Source organism: Taudactylus pleione, unplaced genomic scaffold (assembly GCF_031769625.1).
Source record: "Taudactylus pleione unplaced genomic scaffold, aTauple2 ptg000379l, whole genome shotgun sequence".
In the NCBI taxonomy this organism is placed as follows: Eukaryota; Metazoa; Chordata; class Amphibia; order Anura; family Myobatrachidae; genus Taudactylus; species Taudactylus pleione.
The window spans coordinates 883,165-898,415 of NW_028284780.1; the positions used below are offsets into that span (position 1 = coordinate 883,165).

At 41.5% G+C, this 15,251-nt stretch overlaps 1 protein-coding gene across 9 annotated transcripts in view; it reads left to right on the forward strand.

The window, feature by feature from the left end:
- KAZN (kazrin, periplakin interacting protein) overlaps positions 1–15,251 on the forward strand; it is a 432,464-nt gene that overhangs the window by 347,500 nt on the left and 69,713 nt on the right. For all 9 annotated transcript variants that reach the window (XM_088445398.1, XM_088445399.1, XM_088445394.1 and 6 more), the window contains one exon: positions 3,249–3,385. In XM_088445398.1, the coding sequence (XP_088301524.1) occupies positions 3,249–3,385 (137 nt within the window). The remainder of the gene's footprint in view (positions 1–3,248; positions 3,386–15,251) is intronic.

Here is a 15,251-nt window from a genome sequence, read left to right on the forward strand (position 1 = left end):
TATTGTGTTAAGTGTTAAGGTGCCCATCCACTAGCAGACATGAAAATGACTGCACAATTACGACATTGTAATCGTGCAGTCGTTTGTCAGTCTGTGATGAGCCTGCACTGAAAGAGCAGTCGTTCAGTGCAGGCTCATCAATCATCTGCAAACATGCTCACCTGACGTTATCGTCAGGTTGTCCAGCATGTCTGCACGATGATAGAAGACTAAACGGCCAGTGGGCACGTGCATTGCTGATCATTTCAGACATTTTTGCAAACTATTTGCAAACTATTTCTGAATGATCGTTATCGTTCAATCACTCAACTTAATCGTCTAGTGGATGGGCACCTTTAAAGTGCAATGTTGCTGACGTGTCCGTATACAACATATATGCGGTGTAGTGATATGATACCAATATGTCCGTGGAATACGTATCTTCTAAATTATTATTTTTATCATATAAGATCAAAAACAGGTTTCTAGTGTTGCACTGACACCAAATCTCATAATGAAAATAGTACTATGATATATTCTAATAGATGAGGTGTACTATTGTACATCAAAGATATTAAAATACATGTGTATAGAATAAGGGAAGGGAAAAATTAAAGAAATGATTTTAAAAGTAGGATAGAAAATAATAAAATAAAACTTAACTTCTATATTAAATAATTTGAAAACTAAAATAAGCAGATATACATAATGGATAATGGTAGATGAGAGAAACATATCAAAAAAAGCAATTGGTTAGAGAAAAGCTACCAGATCAATGTCAATGTTCACTCCAAGAGGGGAGAGGATCTTCATCTGATAAATCCAAAAAGTCTCCTGTGTTGTCTGCCACCTCCTCTCGTTCCCATATGAATTCAATCTATGCCAATAGCTTTTAGACCTTCTGGGGTTACTTAAATGAACATCCAGGAAATGTTTGAAGCCACTATGGGTGATGAAGCTCTTTTTAATGTTTAAAATATGTTCTCTAATCCTGTTCTTGATTGGTCTTGATGTTTTTCCGATGTATTGTAATTTGTATGGACATTCAAGCAAATAGATCACATACTCAGTTGCAATTCATGTGCTGTTTGATGGAAAATTCCTTCTGACGTGCATTAGACACATCTGTTGGTTTTGTGTCCAAATTTACATGAAATGCATGTGGTGCATGGAAAGAAACCTTTATTTTGGATATTTAACCAGGTGTCTGATATCTTGTTAAGTGCTGGAGGGACTGAAGGTGCCAGAATGCTTTTTATATTGGGAGCCTTTCTGAAGATCACTCTTGGTTTTTTGGAAGGTGGGAGTTGAGGACAGGATCGCAGAGAAGAATTGGCCAATGTGTGTTAATAATGTTCATTGTGTTGTTCGACTGGTCATTAAATCCAATAATGAATGGTATTGAAAAATCTTTATTATTATTATTATCGTATTACTAGTGTTCCTTATTAAGTCATGTTGGTCCAAAGCTTCACATTCAGTCTTGCATTTCTCCAAAAGTGGTTTGGGTTAGCCCCTTTCATTAAATTTTTTAGAAAGAAATGTGGCCTGTTCTTTATAAAACTTCCAGGTCTGTACAATTCTTTCTGATACGCCTGAATTGTCCTTTGGGGATGTTATGTATCCATTGACTAATGGCAACTCGACTGGTAGGCATCAAATAATTATTAGAGTCCACTGGTTTAAAATTAGTTTTAGTCTTCAGTTGTCCTTCATCTTGATAGATTTCCAAATCCAAAAACACAATATTCTTTTTACTTATAGTAAAAGAATTCGAATCGAAGGTTTAGATAATTTGGGTTGAGATATGATAAAAATTGTGTTAAAACCTCTTTGTCACCCTTCCATATAAAAATAATGTCATCAATGTACTGTTGCCAAAGGACCAGTTTTGCACTGAAGGGATTGTTGTTCCATATGTTAGTTTGTTCCCAATGGCCCATAAAATAAATTAGCGTAGCTAGGTGCAAACCGACTGCGCTTCTTCCACCCTATGCAAATCAGTTTTATGTTTGTTGGGTGTTTTTTATTGCTATTTTTTTTTTTAAACTGAAGAATCAAAAACATAGAGTATCCAGCATATTAGTTAACTATTTTTTTTTATTAAATTATGCAAAAATAACTGATGATTTCATGTTCAAATAACCCTCACCTCACACAAAAATGAAAAAAAGTAAATAAATTAATGTCCAGTGTGCTTTACGTTATCTTAGAGCAAAGAACACATTGATTAGGTGGATGGTATTTCTCCATCTTGCAGCAGTTCCAAGCTAGAACTTGAGAAATTGGCTATTTACTGTCTCAGGCAACAGAGTTGCAATGTACGGGCTGCAAATTACTGGATTCATACATAGGGACATGAATCGAACATCACACTAAACCTGAATGATGTACTGTGCTTCTAAACTTGAGCTTTTTTGTCCTATGCAAGTTACATTTGGATAGTGTCTTAAATATGTAGCATAAGATTTAAACTGCCTGCAATGCAGAAGGATGAATTATTCAATCCTTCTTCAATTCTCCCCATAAGGGTGAGACTTTATGGTGTATTTTTGGGGGGAGTTGTGCATCTGCTATGGCCCCATCTGGTTGTTGTTTTTTTGCAGCTTTGGTTTTTTTGTTTCTTTTTTTCCTCTCTGCTTTGTTTTTTTTCACCTTGTGACAGTACATGGGAGCTCTTAATGAAAATAGAACATGACCGAGCTGGGTGAAAGCTTTGAGCATTTTCCCAGCAATACTGTCATAAAGACTTTTCTCAGAAGGTAACTACAGACAGCAAAATATTAATAATGAACAGATCTTTATTAATGAATGCATAAGCTTTTCTTGATTATTAAAACTAGAGTACCCCCATGTCTGGGAGATGCTTTGTACAGAAGCTGTGCTTTGTTAAAGCTCAGTCAGTGCTATACTGTACTATGTTACGTGGTCACTTGGCCACCAGCAACATTTTATTTTATTTTTTATTAATGTATAACTGGGTAAAGGTGAGCTGGCAGCTCTCACTCATGTTTGTGCATATTGACTTGCATCAACATTAGTTTTACTGAAAATTAAGAGGAAAGTTATATGGAAGAATTTTCAGAGGTGTTTAACAATGACTTATTCACTCCATCCTCTACACAAAATAAGTCATGAAATGTCATTCTAACTTGCAGTTAAAAAACAGTTATCTTTCCTCTTCCAAATTGGGAATTGACAGACTTACTACAAATTACCAGTATTTATAATGTCCAGTTGTTAAATATTCATATCTTTCTTTTGTTCAGCCATGAAATCTGATCGGAGGCGTTTAAAGTCTGAAAAGGCAGACCTGGTGAGCCAAATGGAGCAGTTATATTCAACGCTGGAAAGCCGGGAGGAGCAACTGCGTGACTTTATTCGAAATTACGAGCAACATAGAAAGGTAGGAGCATAGGTTGTCTAGTTGTAAAAACTGCCTCAGCAATCCCCTTCCTCACACTGTATGAATTGGGCACAATTTAGCTGATGAAAACTACTGCACCAATGTATCTATTATGTGACTGTTGTATTGAGAGCATGTCAGCTTTCAGCTCAGCACCTGAAAATGATATTTCAGGACATGCAGCGTGCCCTGAATTCAAGCTAATCTTTTCATGCTGCCCACTCAACGGAAGCCCAAGTTCACTTTAGTGTTTACATAAAGATAGCATTGTTCAAATTTTCTTCCCTCTGATTTCTCCACTAGCCCCTTCTATTCACATCTAATCAAAGAGGCGTATAGAAAGCACTGCTGCCATTGTTCAGTGTGTTTCTGTACAAGATGTGTGCAGACTACAATCCTCAATAAAGCTTCATTCTGAGTCCTTTGAAAACCAGTGTAATAAACCAAATTTGTATTTGAAAACTCTGCTATCCCACCTGCCACAAACATATTAGTGTGTATAATTGATATTTTTATCTTAAAAACACAAGTTTTTCATGCTTCTATTTTGGCATATCCAGTTCAGTTTATTTGTAACATAACACAATAAAGACAAGGAGCTTTTTGTTTTGAGATTTATGCAAACCAGTAGCTCTCCAGCTGTTCTGGAACTACAAGTCCCAGCATTTTCTGCCAGTCTTCTACTGTAGTTCCATGGAGCTTTCCACACTAGCCACTTATACCCCTTTCACACTGCCATCAAATAACCCGGGTTATTGCACATTAAAGCGCAGCAACCCGGGTTACTGTGTAGTGTTAAAGGGCGCAGTTGAAATAACCCAACCCAGCATTTCAACTCTGGTAACGAGCTTGGTTGAACATGAGTTCAACCCGGCTCGCGGTGCAGTGTTAACGGGTAACCCAGGTCGCCTCCTGTTCACTGCATTGGAAGAGCTGGTGCAGAAATGTCATAAGTTCTGAGTAGACTAAAGCAAACTACATGTTCTATTTATCACATGCACTTTTAGATGGTAAACTTTTGGTAAATGATATACTGTATGTTTGGATTCGAAGTGTCATTTTAACATTAAAAATTCCTTTAATTTGTTACATACAGACTTAAAAAAAAGCCACTGAGAAAAGCTCCTCTTTAATCATGTATGATCGGCCCATTATAAATGAGCTAGTGATAAACTGGCATTTCAGTGGGCAAGATCAGTAGATGAATTACAGATATAAAAAAAAAGTAATAAAAGGTTGCCTCCAGCACACTGCAAAAAAAAAAAAAAACAGCAAAAAGGCTTGAAAACTACATGATAATAGAAATCCAGAGGACTTTGTTGCATATATTTGCAAATACACGATTAAGTGCCGGACCGGATCAAGGCTCCTCTGTACTGGCGTCCCTAATGCTACACTGAAATAGCACCCACTGTGGGTCATGATTGCATACTGTTGTGCCACATGATCACAGCACATACATAAATATATTTAATTGAGAGCCAACTCACCTAGGAGGTACCCCAGAAACTCCCAATAGCACTACACGAACCAGCACACCCTACCAATGCTGGTCCCATCCATGCCTCTCAGAACAGCAATACAAAATAGTGGTTGCCCATGTCAGTTTTGTGGTTTTTCACAGGTGCTTGTATATGGAGAGGTTTACTATGGATTACAGAAAAGAAAAGAAAAAAGTTTCCCTCCAACACTGCAAAATAAAACTAATCCAGAGTAAACCCCTCTTACAGATCTATCCCCCTCTGCTATCTGTGCTCCCAGTGAGGATGGTGGTAGGGAGTCAGAGCATGGCAGTCCTGTTGCTTACCAGAGACTACTATAAAAACAAACTGATGCATCAATGGTAATTTGTTTTACTTCAAGACATTTTACTCTGCATTTTGTTCAAAATCTATTTGTTTCACTGACCTGCAGTTGAAAAACTTTTACATATTCACAAATAAACTCCCAAGTTTGAACTGAATACAGGTTATTTGATTTGTTTGCTATGGTATTGACTCCCGGTGGACTGTTTGTGATGTAGTGTTTTGTTCATAGTGTAATTCCATATTTTTGAGTAACTGCTCTATGAGTCTAGGCAATGTGCAATGGGATTTGTGGGTAAACAAATTGTTTTTTAATCTAGTTGCTTTAATTATGTAGCTAATTTTATGATGAAGGCATTCTTGGGTAACGTCTGGGCAAGTATGGAAAACATAGACACAGCATTGGATCACCATCGAGACCATCAGTTATGATTATTGTCCATTAATGCAAATTTATGGTGGTGTGAAATATTCACAAATATGCATGCTGAAGACCGACCAGGACACTTATCACATGTCACAGTTTTTGGTGAGAGGTTTTTGATCATCCACCTTATAGTCTGGACCTTGCGACAATCGATTTTCACCTTTTCATGAAACTGAAATAGTTTCTCGCCAGAAAACGTTTTGTGATGATGAGTTTAAGCTTGCAGGCAAGAACTGGTTCCATGGACTGGCAGCAGCTGAGTACAACAAGGGGATTTAAAGCTCATGGACAGATATAATAAATGCTTAAATGAAGGGGGTGATTATGTGGAGAAAGATACTCTGTGTTTAATAATAACAAAACAGAAAAAACCACCGGCATCCCGAAGGTACGTATTGGGGGGTTAGGGAGAGGGTTAGATTTAGGCACCGGGGAGGGGGAGGTTAGGTTTAGGCATTAAAGGGGAAGGGAGGGTTATGGGGAGGGATGAGGGTTAGTATAAGCTTACATACCTAAGGGTGTCGGGATTCTGCCTGTTGGGATGCCGCTGACTGTATTCTGACCGGCACCATCCCATACCCAACCCCTGTAATGTTATGTTGGTTGTGGCCGGAGGCCGGCCACACGTGGTTAATGGCTGCCGCGGCACTGAGAGGGTTAACCCCCGTGCAGCGCTGCTATTTTCTAAATGAACCATGGGTGCTAGGCACCATATTTAATTGTAATATGGGCACTAGGCTCCATATTTACAATGTATTAGTGGCGCTGCACCGAGGGGAGGGCTGCGATAGCCACACGCTGGGGGCTGGGAGCTCTAGCCCCCGATACCCCAGCACGGAGGAGAGGCCACACACTGGGAGACCGGAGAAGCCACCTCCAAGTGTAGCGCTGCAGGGGGCTGACCAGGATAGCTGGTACACAGGGGGGGCCCAGGCTAGTTGACTCCCTGTGCAGCGACAGATGGTGCGCTGACTTTGGGGACCGGGATCCTAGCTCCCGACGCCCCAGCAGCATGGCCGAGTGGCTGCACACTGGGGGACAGGGAGGGCCAGATCCCTGGACCCCATCGCTGTGAGCAGGCACCAAGGGAGAGCCCCAGCAGTCCCAGACTGCAGGGCTAGTGGAGCTCAGCTCTGAGCACTGGGCACAGTAAACACACACACATATGTGCAGCACTGAGCCCGGACAGGAGGTCCTGGGCTGCAGTGCTGCAAGTGTTTAAAAGCCTGTAGCTGTGCACAGGCACAAAAGGTGTATATATTTAATGTGTATATATTTAATGTATGTGTTAAAGTGTATAATTTAAAAGTAAAATGCACTTACCTTTGTTTCCCTGGAAGTCCCGGGGGATCCAGAGTCCTTAGTGGGCTGCTGGATCCCCCAGCCCCTTCCAGAAGAAATAAATTGTCCTCCTATGCAGCCTCATGCCTGGGGATGGTATGAGGAGGTGCATAGGAAGCTGGCTAACTGTTTCAGGGAGTTCCAAAATAGCTTCCCCTCTGTGGCCAGGAAACCCTGCCCGGGGACTATGCTTGCCGTCCTCTGGAGCTCAAATTCAGGCAGAGGTGGCAAGCTTGGTCCCTTAGCAGTTTCTTGGAAGTCGGCTTTGGAGGGAAACCTCCCCCAGCCCTAGACGAGCCATCTCCTGGGTGGCGACTAAACACCAAGTAGGCTCGGGCATAAGGGAGTGACCACTCCCCCCTGTCCATAGGGGACAATGTTAAACGTGCATGTGGCCAGCACATTAACAGGACATGCACTTAAGGTGATTGGCTGGAAACCACAGGGCGGACTTACCCCCTGTGGTAATGTGTATTGGAGTGGCATAAACGAAGGCTGCGTGCCTGGTAAAATTGTACATCTTTGTACCTTTGAGGAGAACTGTTGTAACATCTTTGTATGCTGAGTCTTTTTTAAGACTTTGAGCAATAAACAAATTGCCTTACTACAATTGCATCTGAATCCTGCAACCAACAGAATTGCGCAAACGCTATTTCATTCTCCTGCTGTTCTGGGTTGAGCAGAGCGTCTCCAAAGCTCAAGCCCTCTGCCAGCTACCATGCAAAGCCTGGCCCATTGCGAGGGACCAGGTGGGAACAGCTGACACCAAACAGGAGGTGTGGCCGCAGCAAGTCGACGTATACACAGCAGAAGCGGTTTCAGGCGCCGGAGGTAGGAGCCTGAGTGTACCTAAGAAGCGGTACCAAACACCGGTAGAGTTTGGTGTTTCCAGCAACGTTACGCCCACGGCGCAGTGGGCGGAGTAAGTGACAGGCGGTCACTGACTGTAAGCTGGAATCCCTGATACCCCAAGTTCCAGTGGGGATCGAAACCCCAAGTTGTGATCGGGAGTCGGGCTGAGGCCATCCAGTCACATTGGTGTTATACACTCATACATATTAGATCAATATACTGTACTGGCCTTTTAAGACACTCACCCTTCTACTGCTATTATATAGAGATGGTCTATTAGCGGATGAATTCCTGCCAAGATGAGGTCCTTTTAGATCTTGTACTCCTCTAAAAGCTCTTAATTTGTAAATTACATTAGCACATTTACCTAACTGGCTTTGTACACCTTAGCCGTTTATAATAAGAACGTGTTATGCTCTTGTCAGTTTGACGAGTGTAAACACTCCAGAAAAAATTAATAGGCAATAAACCTCTGACCGTGTTACTTTTGCTGCATACATTTTTTTTTTTTTTTTGTTAAACTTTGTAGGTAAAAGTAAAATACTTGTTAAAAAAAAATGTCTTACCTGTATCACAAGGTGTGTTCTATAAAGGTAATTGCACTTAACAATTTTATAATACATTTCAATAGACAATAAAATAAGAATGCTGATCTGCATTTCAGAGCAATAGCCCTTGCAAATAAATAGCTACATCCCACTAAAATCAACACTATCTTGAGTAAATTAATGCATTAAAATAATCAGCAATTCATAATAATTATGGCTGGAAGTCTCTTTCCATGGGAGCATCCTGCTCATTCATAAAATATACAGTGGGTGATCAATAATACTTATGTCTTGGACTCTCAGCTACGTAACAGTGGCTACTGTATATGAAATTTCCCCTCAAAATATGTTTCCGGTAATGGGGGAGCCTAAGGCGGCTGGTACCAGACAAGGGAGCTTAAGGGGCAGGTACCAGAGGCAAGTATTTAGCATGCTATCAAATAGTAAAATTTGAATTCATCCCAAATTTAGCTACTGGTAAGTTGGTACAAATGTAGTCATCGTTTTTTACGTTGTGGTTGTGTTAAGTAGGGCTATGTAATCATTTTGCTAAATCATCAAACTGCCACATCTATTAGAAGTATAGGTCGGACACATTCAGACATTGCTAATATCCATTCAGCTGCCTCCCTGAGTCCCTTGTCTAGCTTCCGAAATGGGATCGAAATACCGGTGGCTGTTGAGCCGTCGGTTCAAATCCTAACAGCGGAAGCCCGACCTGAAGAAATCCCGACTGGAGCTGGTAAATAGTTTAACCCTCCCCCTCCCTGCAGCTAACAGCTAGACTGGCTGGACTTACCTTGTTTGGGATTTCAGTTAGCTGGATTCCGGCGTCGGGGTTAAGATAGACGTCGTTATTTTGGCGCCTATCTTAAGACCTGTGCTGGGCATTCACTGTCAGGATTTAGACCAGTGGCATTCAATCCGACGGTCACCTAACTACATCCCCTAGCTTCCTATCCCAGCAGACTTTGGGCCTGATTCAGACCCACTCGCAAGCAGCTGTCCGCTCGCAAGTGGGTCGATGTTGTGCACTGCGCATGCGCACGACGGCGGGAGCTCCGTCGTGCGCATGCGCCAGACACGACGAGCGAAGGACTTTCCTTCACTCGTTGTGTCTGATCAAAGGGGGCGTGCTGTCGATGTTGATTGACAGCACGCCCCCTTTGGTGGGCGTGCCGGGGGCGTGCCTCCCTGATGGGGGCGTTCCCAAGGGAACGCCTACCGTCAGAAGCCGGCCCACTGACATCACTAGTGATGTCAGTGGGAGTGATTTTGGCTCTGATAGAGCCAAAATCACTCTGGGCCTTGCGGTTGAAAAACTCAACCGCAGGCTCCGGCTCGCAGTGGCGATGGTCACGATGGTCAAGACCATCGCGGCCATCAAACTGCACGCTCGTATAGTCTGTGGGTGGTGACCCACAGCTATACGAGCGTCCAGGAGGACGCTCCATAATTATGGAGGGCGGCCCTCATTCAGAGCGTGCGCTCTGCTCAGAGCGTACGGCTCTGAATGAGGGCCTTTGTCAACATTGGGCCACACATGGTGCAACACTGACCAAATCTGCATGTGTGTAACCACTGTAATTTGGATGAACTACAATCTGTTTGTCTGGATCTTGCTCCATCCATTTTGCCCTTTATTTAAACATGTTTTCAAGTCACTGGAGCAAAGAAACATTCCCATAGAATACTGTATTTCTTGTTGTGATGCGCACATTACATGCTAGTCTCCTCAGACAACATAATTTCCACAAGGAACCTTATATGTTGCTTTCCTATACATGCTTTCAACCATGGTTTTCATTTTGCCACCATCACACAGAGCATAGATTTATAAAGTGCCCCATGGACAGTTTTTCCTATCTCTGTTATGGAAGACTGTAGTTTTTGTTTAGTGGCCATCCTAGAAAGTAGAACCAGTCATCAAGTATTTTGGGTCCTACAGTGCTTCACTATTTCTGGGTCCCTTGAAAATGTTATTACATATGAGCTGATTCATTATGAGGGCAATGCATTCCAAGATGGGCTCTGAGGCCAAAAACATAAATTGCTAAATAATGACTATCTTGAATAATTATTAGCTTGACAGAATTAGTGTAAATATGCCCTGGGTATAAGCGTGCACATGGGATCACTGAAAGTGGGATGTAGTTGGGTGTCACTCTTGCAGATATTACGTTAGTGGAGTATCAGGGCTGTGATCTGATGAGGTGATGAGGGGGCCCAGGTGGAAAGTATTTAACAAAAGGGGCGATTGTGTCTTATTATGTGCACACACAGAAAGAGGGCATCAGAAAAGCATAGCACCTGATGTCACTAATCTCTCTGATCCTCTCTGTTTCTGAAAAAAGTATATGAAGTTTGACCTAGTAACTGACGATAGAGAACACCAATAGTGAAGTACAATGGGGAAGGGACAGCATATTCATGGAAATACTTATGAGCTGGCACGGGGTATGGCCTTTGGATCATCGTTATCGCTAACCTCCATGTCAGTATGGGCAGTATGTCAGTATGGGCTCTTACTGTATGTGTCTTGACGGACACTATTTTCTTTTTCTTTAAATCAATAAGTCCCCTCGCTGCCTTTTCTGAGTAACAGAGAAGTGCTATACTGTAAGTCATAAACTCGTACACTGATAGTTTGAGAGTGGTAGAATACATTTATTTTCATTCCATGATGCAAACTTTGACAGAAAAGAACCTTCAAACATAATCATGCTGTTTACATGTTTGTTTAAAAAAAAATATTGTTGGGACTACAAATAACAGAAGAAATATCATAGTCGGTCAGACTAGGTAATGGGAATCTTTGATGTAAACATTTCATGAAAGTAAAAACAACAACAATGAACCACATACATCCCTAACTCAGAGAATGTGGACTCCAAGTAAAATAGTAGACTGTATAAAACAGGGCTTTGGAATAGATCCCTTTGATATTGAGCTTACTTCAAATATGCTGATATAAGCATGTATATCTTAAAGGTGTAGAAGGTGCAAAATCAGAACTACTGTTCTATTCTTTCTTCAAATTAATCGTCATTAGGCCCAGCACCAAGTATTTTAACCCACCACCCATGTACACTCAATTTATCTAGGATGTAAAGGGAAGAACCAGTTTTATTCCGATATATAGATATATATATATATATAGATATATAATTTTTTTTTTCTTTTTTCACTCCCACCCTCCTGTTACAGCACCCAGTTAGTGTCCTCATATTTTTTTCTCACATGATCATGCTGTTATTTCATTTCACATAAGGGATACTACAGACATACAGTATATTACAATAAATAAGATTTCTTTGACATTTAAATTGAAAGGCTAACTGTAGACTAGACAGGACCAGTTCCATTATTTGGTCCAGAAGGAGTAAACTAGACCAGAAAAAAATATTTAAATGTGTAAATTTGAAAATATCAGCCCATATATTTGTGTGTACAATTTACTCATTTACTTAGTTTTAGCTGTATTTGCTTCTTTGAGCAAGCCAAATCCCACAATTCCTTGCAAGAAAAGCTGTAGGCCTAAAGAATTGTCAGCTCGGCATCCTGATCAGAGAAATGGTATACTGCCTTAGTGCAGCTTGCTTAGAAGGCGCACTACATGCTACAACAGATCACTTTTATTTTATTATAATGCAACCTGATCCTTTTTAGAACTTCTAAGTTTGTGAAATATATAACCAACGTCTGTAATTTCCCGATTGTTGTGTCTGCTGTCCTGCAGTTTTATCTTGCATGTACCGTGTATGGCTCAGACACTATCAGGAGCAAAGATTGGAATGCAGAAGGTAAAGATGGATTATAATACAGAGATTTAATGGAAACATAGGAATAAATACTAGTGCCATTAGGAAACAGAATAACATGAAATGACTTGTGTGACCTGCATAGAAGTGAGCAGTCCTTAGAGGCGCCATCACTTCATACAGTATACATCTAAATTCATAAGAGCTAGCAGCCTCCTTTATAGAGTCCCAACAAACTAACATCTACATATCAGACTATGAAGTCTTGTTAGTCTCCCTCAAATGTACAGGCTTATAAATCAGCAAAATCCCATTATGATAATATCCTTGCCCAAATAAGTGATCGATATATAAATAAGGGCTGTTACTTGTTTCATAAATATGGCAACAAATTGGGTCGCTTACTTTCCAACCTACTTCTAGGTACCAGACCTCCTAGTGATGTTACTGCCTTAAATTCAAGGGGAGAATTGACGTGTAAGGGAAGAGATATTTCCGAAAGTTTCAAGTGTTTCCTAACTGACATATATTCCCAAGACGATATAAGGGTGGATAACATGAAAACATCTTGGGAAAACCTTTCTCTACCCCAAATCACACCTGCACCTCATTGCTTGTCCCTGTGACCACTGAAGAAGTTCAGATGGTTAAAACTCTAAAGACCTCTGGTCCAGACGGACTGACTAACGAGTTTTATTAAATATTATTGCCCAAAATCCCACCTACTCTCACATCATTCTTTAATTCTTTGACTAACCTTGACTCTCTACCTCTACACATTTTAACACACATAAAGATGCTGTGTTCAAATGCTTCCACTAGCTCTGTCTAAGGCAGATATTAATGTATGTTCCAAAGCTTTCACTAAATTTATATGGCAATCTTAAAAATTAAAGACTTCCAGGCTTCATTTAATTCAAGCACGGAAATCAAGTGGCTTGGGTCTCCGTGACAAACGCGCATTTTCTCATGCGGCTTTTTTCTGCTATGTGGCTGACTGGCTTTTATATTGTGAACATTTAACAATTCGTTCATTAGATGAAGCCCTCTTTGCTCCTTTTGCCCCAGCAGAACTTCTTCATCGCCATAGGACAGTGTTGGCTAACCTTGACACTCCAGCTGTTGTAGAACTATATATCCCAGCATGCCCTGCCACAGTTTTAGCATGCCCTAATAGCAAAACTGTAGCAGTGCATGCTGGGTTATGTAGTTCCATAACAGCTGGAGTGTCAAGGTTAGCCAACACTGCCATAGGACATCCCTTCCCCCACATATAAAAAAAATTACCTTTTCTTTAAAGACACCTACTCTACTTGGCGGTCAATAGAAAACTTGGGGGAGACCATACTAGATCCAGATACATTCCTATCTGGGGTAATCCTGATTTCTTGCCGTCTATACACAATGCCTGTTTTTCACAATGAGAATTAAGGCCATTTCAGATATCTTTTCGACCCAGGAGGACATTTGTTTTAATTTCAACAACTACGTGATAAATTTCAGATCCCCAATTCCCATTTTTTTTGTATCTTCAATTACGACATTTTACGACATGTATCTTCAATTACGACTTCTAATAAATCTCCTCAACTCAACACTCAGAGCCCTCCTCACATTGATGTACTTAATCATTACTGCGTTTCTTGACCTCTAATTCATTTCGTATCAGATGTCTATACCCTGATTTTGTAGCACAAGACCCTATATGTCGTACGATATCTCTTTCCTCAGCTTGGTATAAAGATCTGCCTGAGCTAACAGACTTCCCAGCCTCAGATAAAATTCTGAAAACACTGGGCTCCTTGGTGCTACAGGAGGTTCACCTAAAAAACACACATAGAGCCTATGTCTCACCACTCCAACTCCATTATATGTTCCCTGAACAATCTTGTCACCAAAGTGTAACGTCTTATGCACAGACTTTATTCATGGCATGTGGTCTTCAATGAGCACACAATTCTGTGAATTAGCAGCTCCACCATTTTGTGAGTGACAGCAATCTCACTCTGTGTGAGTGCTGAATCTGCAGTTAACCACATGATATCATGACATATCATATCTGTATTGGGCAAGGAACACGTCCATTAAGGCGTCAGCCATAATGATCGTAATTTCATTGCATTGCTTTTTGAAGTTTGAATGTCAGAAATTCAATACGTTTTGTGAAATTTCAGATCATGTCTAAAGCTGGGTACACACCTATAAAATCATCGGGCCGTTCATCCAATATCGAGAGAACGGCCATTGGATTGTATAGGTGTGTACGCAGGGCCGGTGCTAGGGTGTTCAGCGTTCCCCTGCAAAATATAAATTTGCACCCTCTCTCCCAGCTTTTATAAAGGGATAGCGCTCGCCTTCAGAGCTCACCACAAAAATGGCATGTGGTTTCACAAGGAAGGGGCGTGGCTACACAGTAGTACCCCCAATTCAAATTACTCCACACAGTAGCAGAATCTTATTCACATTACACTGCACATAGCGTCGCTGATTCACATTACACCACATAGTAGTATCCCTTATGTTACGACACACAGTAGTGCCCCTTATACACAATGCCAACAGTACTGCCTCTTATACACATAATGCCCACAGTAGTAGTACACCTTATGCACAATGACCACAGTAGTAGTGCCCCTTAACAATTCTACGCAGTAGTAGTGTACCCCCTTACACAATGTCCAGAGTAGTGGTGCCCCTTATACAATGCCCACAGAAGCAGTGCCCCTAACACATAATGACACACAGTAATAATGCCCTTTACACATGACACACAGTAATAATGCCCTTTACACATAATGATGCACAGACACACTATACTTACCTGAAACCCCGCACCTGTGCCCGCTGCTTTCCGACAGCTCCTCTCGCTCGGCGCTATGGGAGAGATGTCATGACGTCTCTCCCTACACACACTGTGGGAGCCAGAAGGTAGAGCTCAGGAGTGAGCTCCAGCCTCTCGCTGCAGGGATGGAGCCATTGAGCGCCCGCTGTTAACAAACTCTTAGCGGGCACCCGACATATTGAGAAGATGGCAGTGGCGCCTCTCCAGCCTGGCACCTTCCTGATGGCGACAGACACCTCCCACATGAGTCACCCTCTCTGCCATCTCCCAGGCTGTTATTTAAACATATT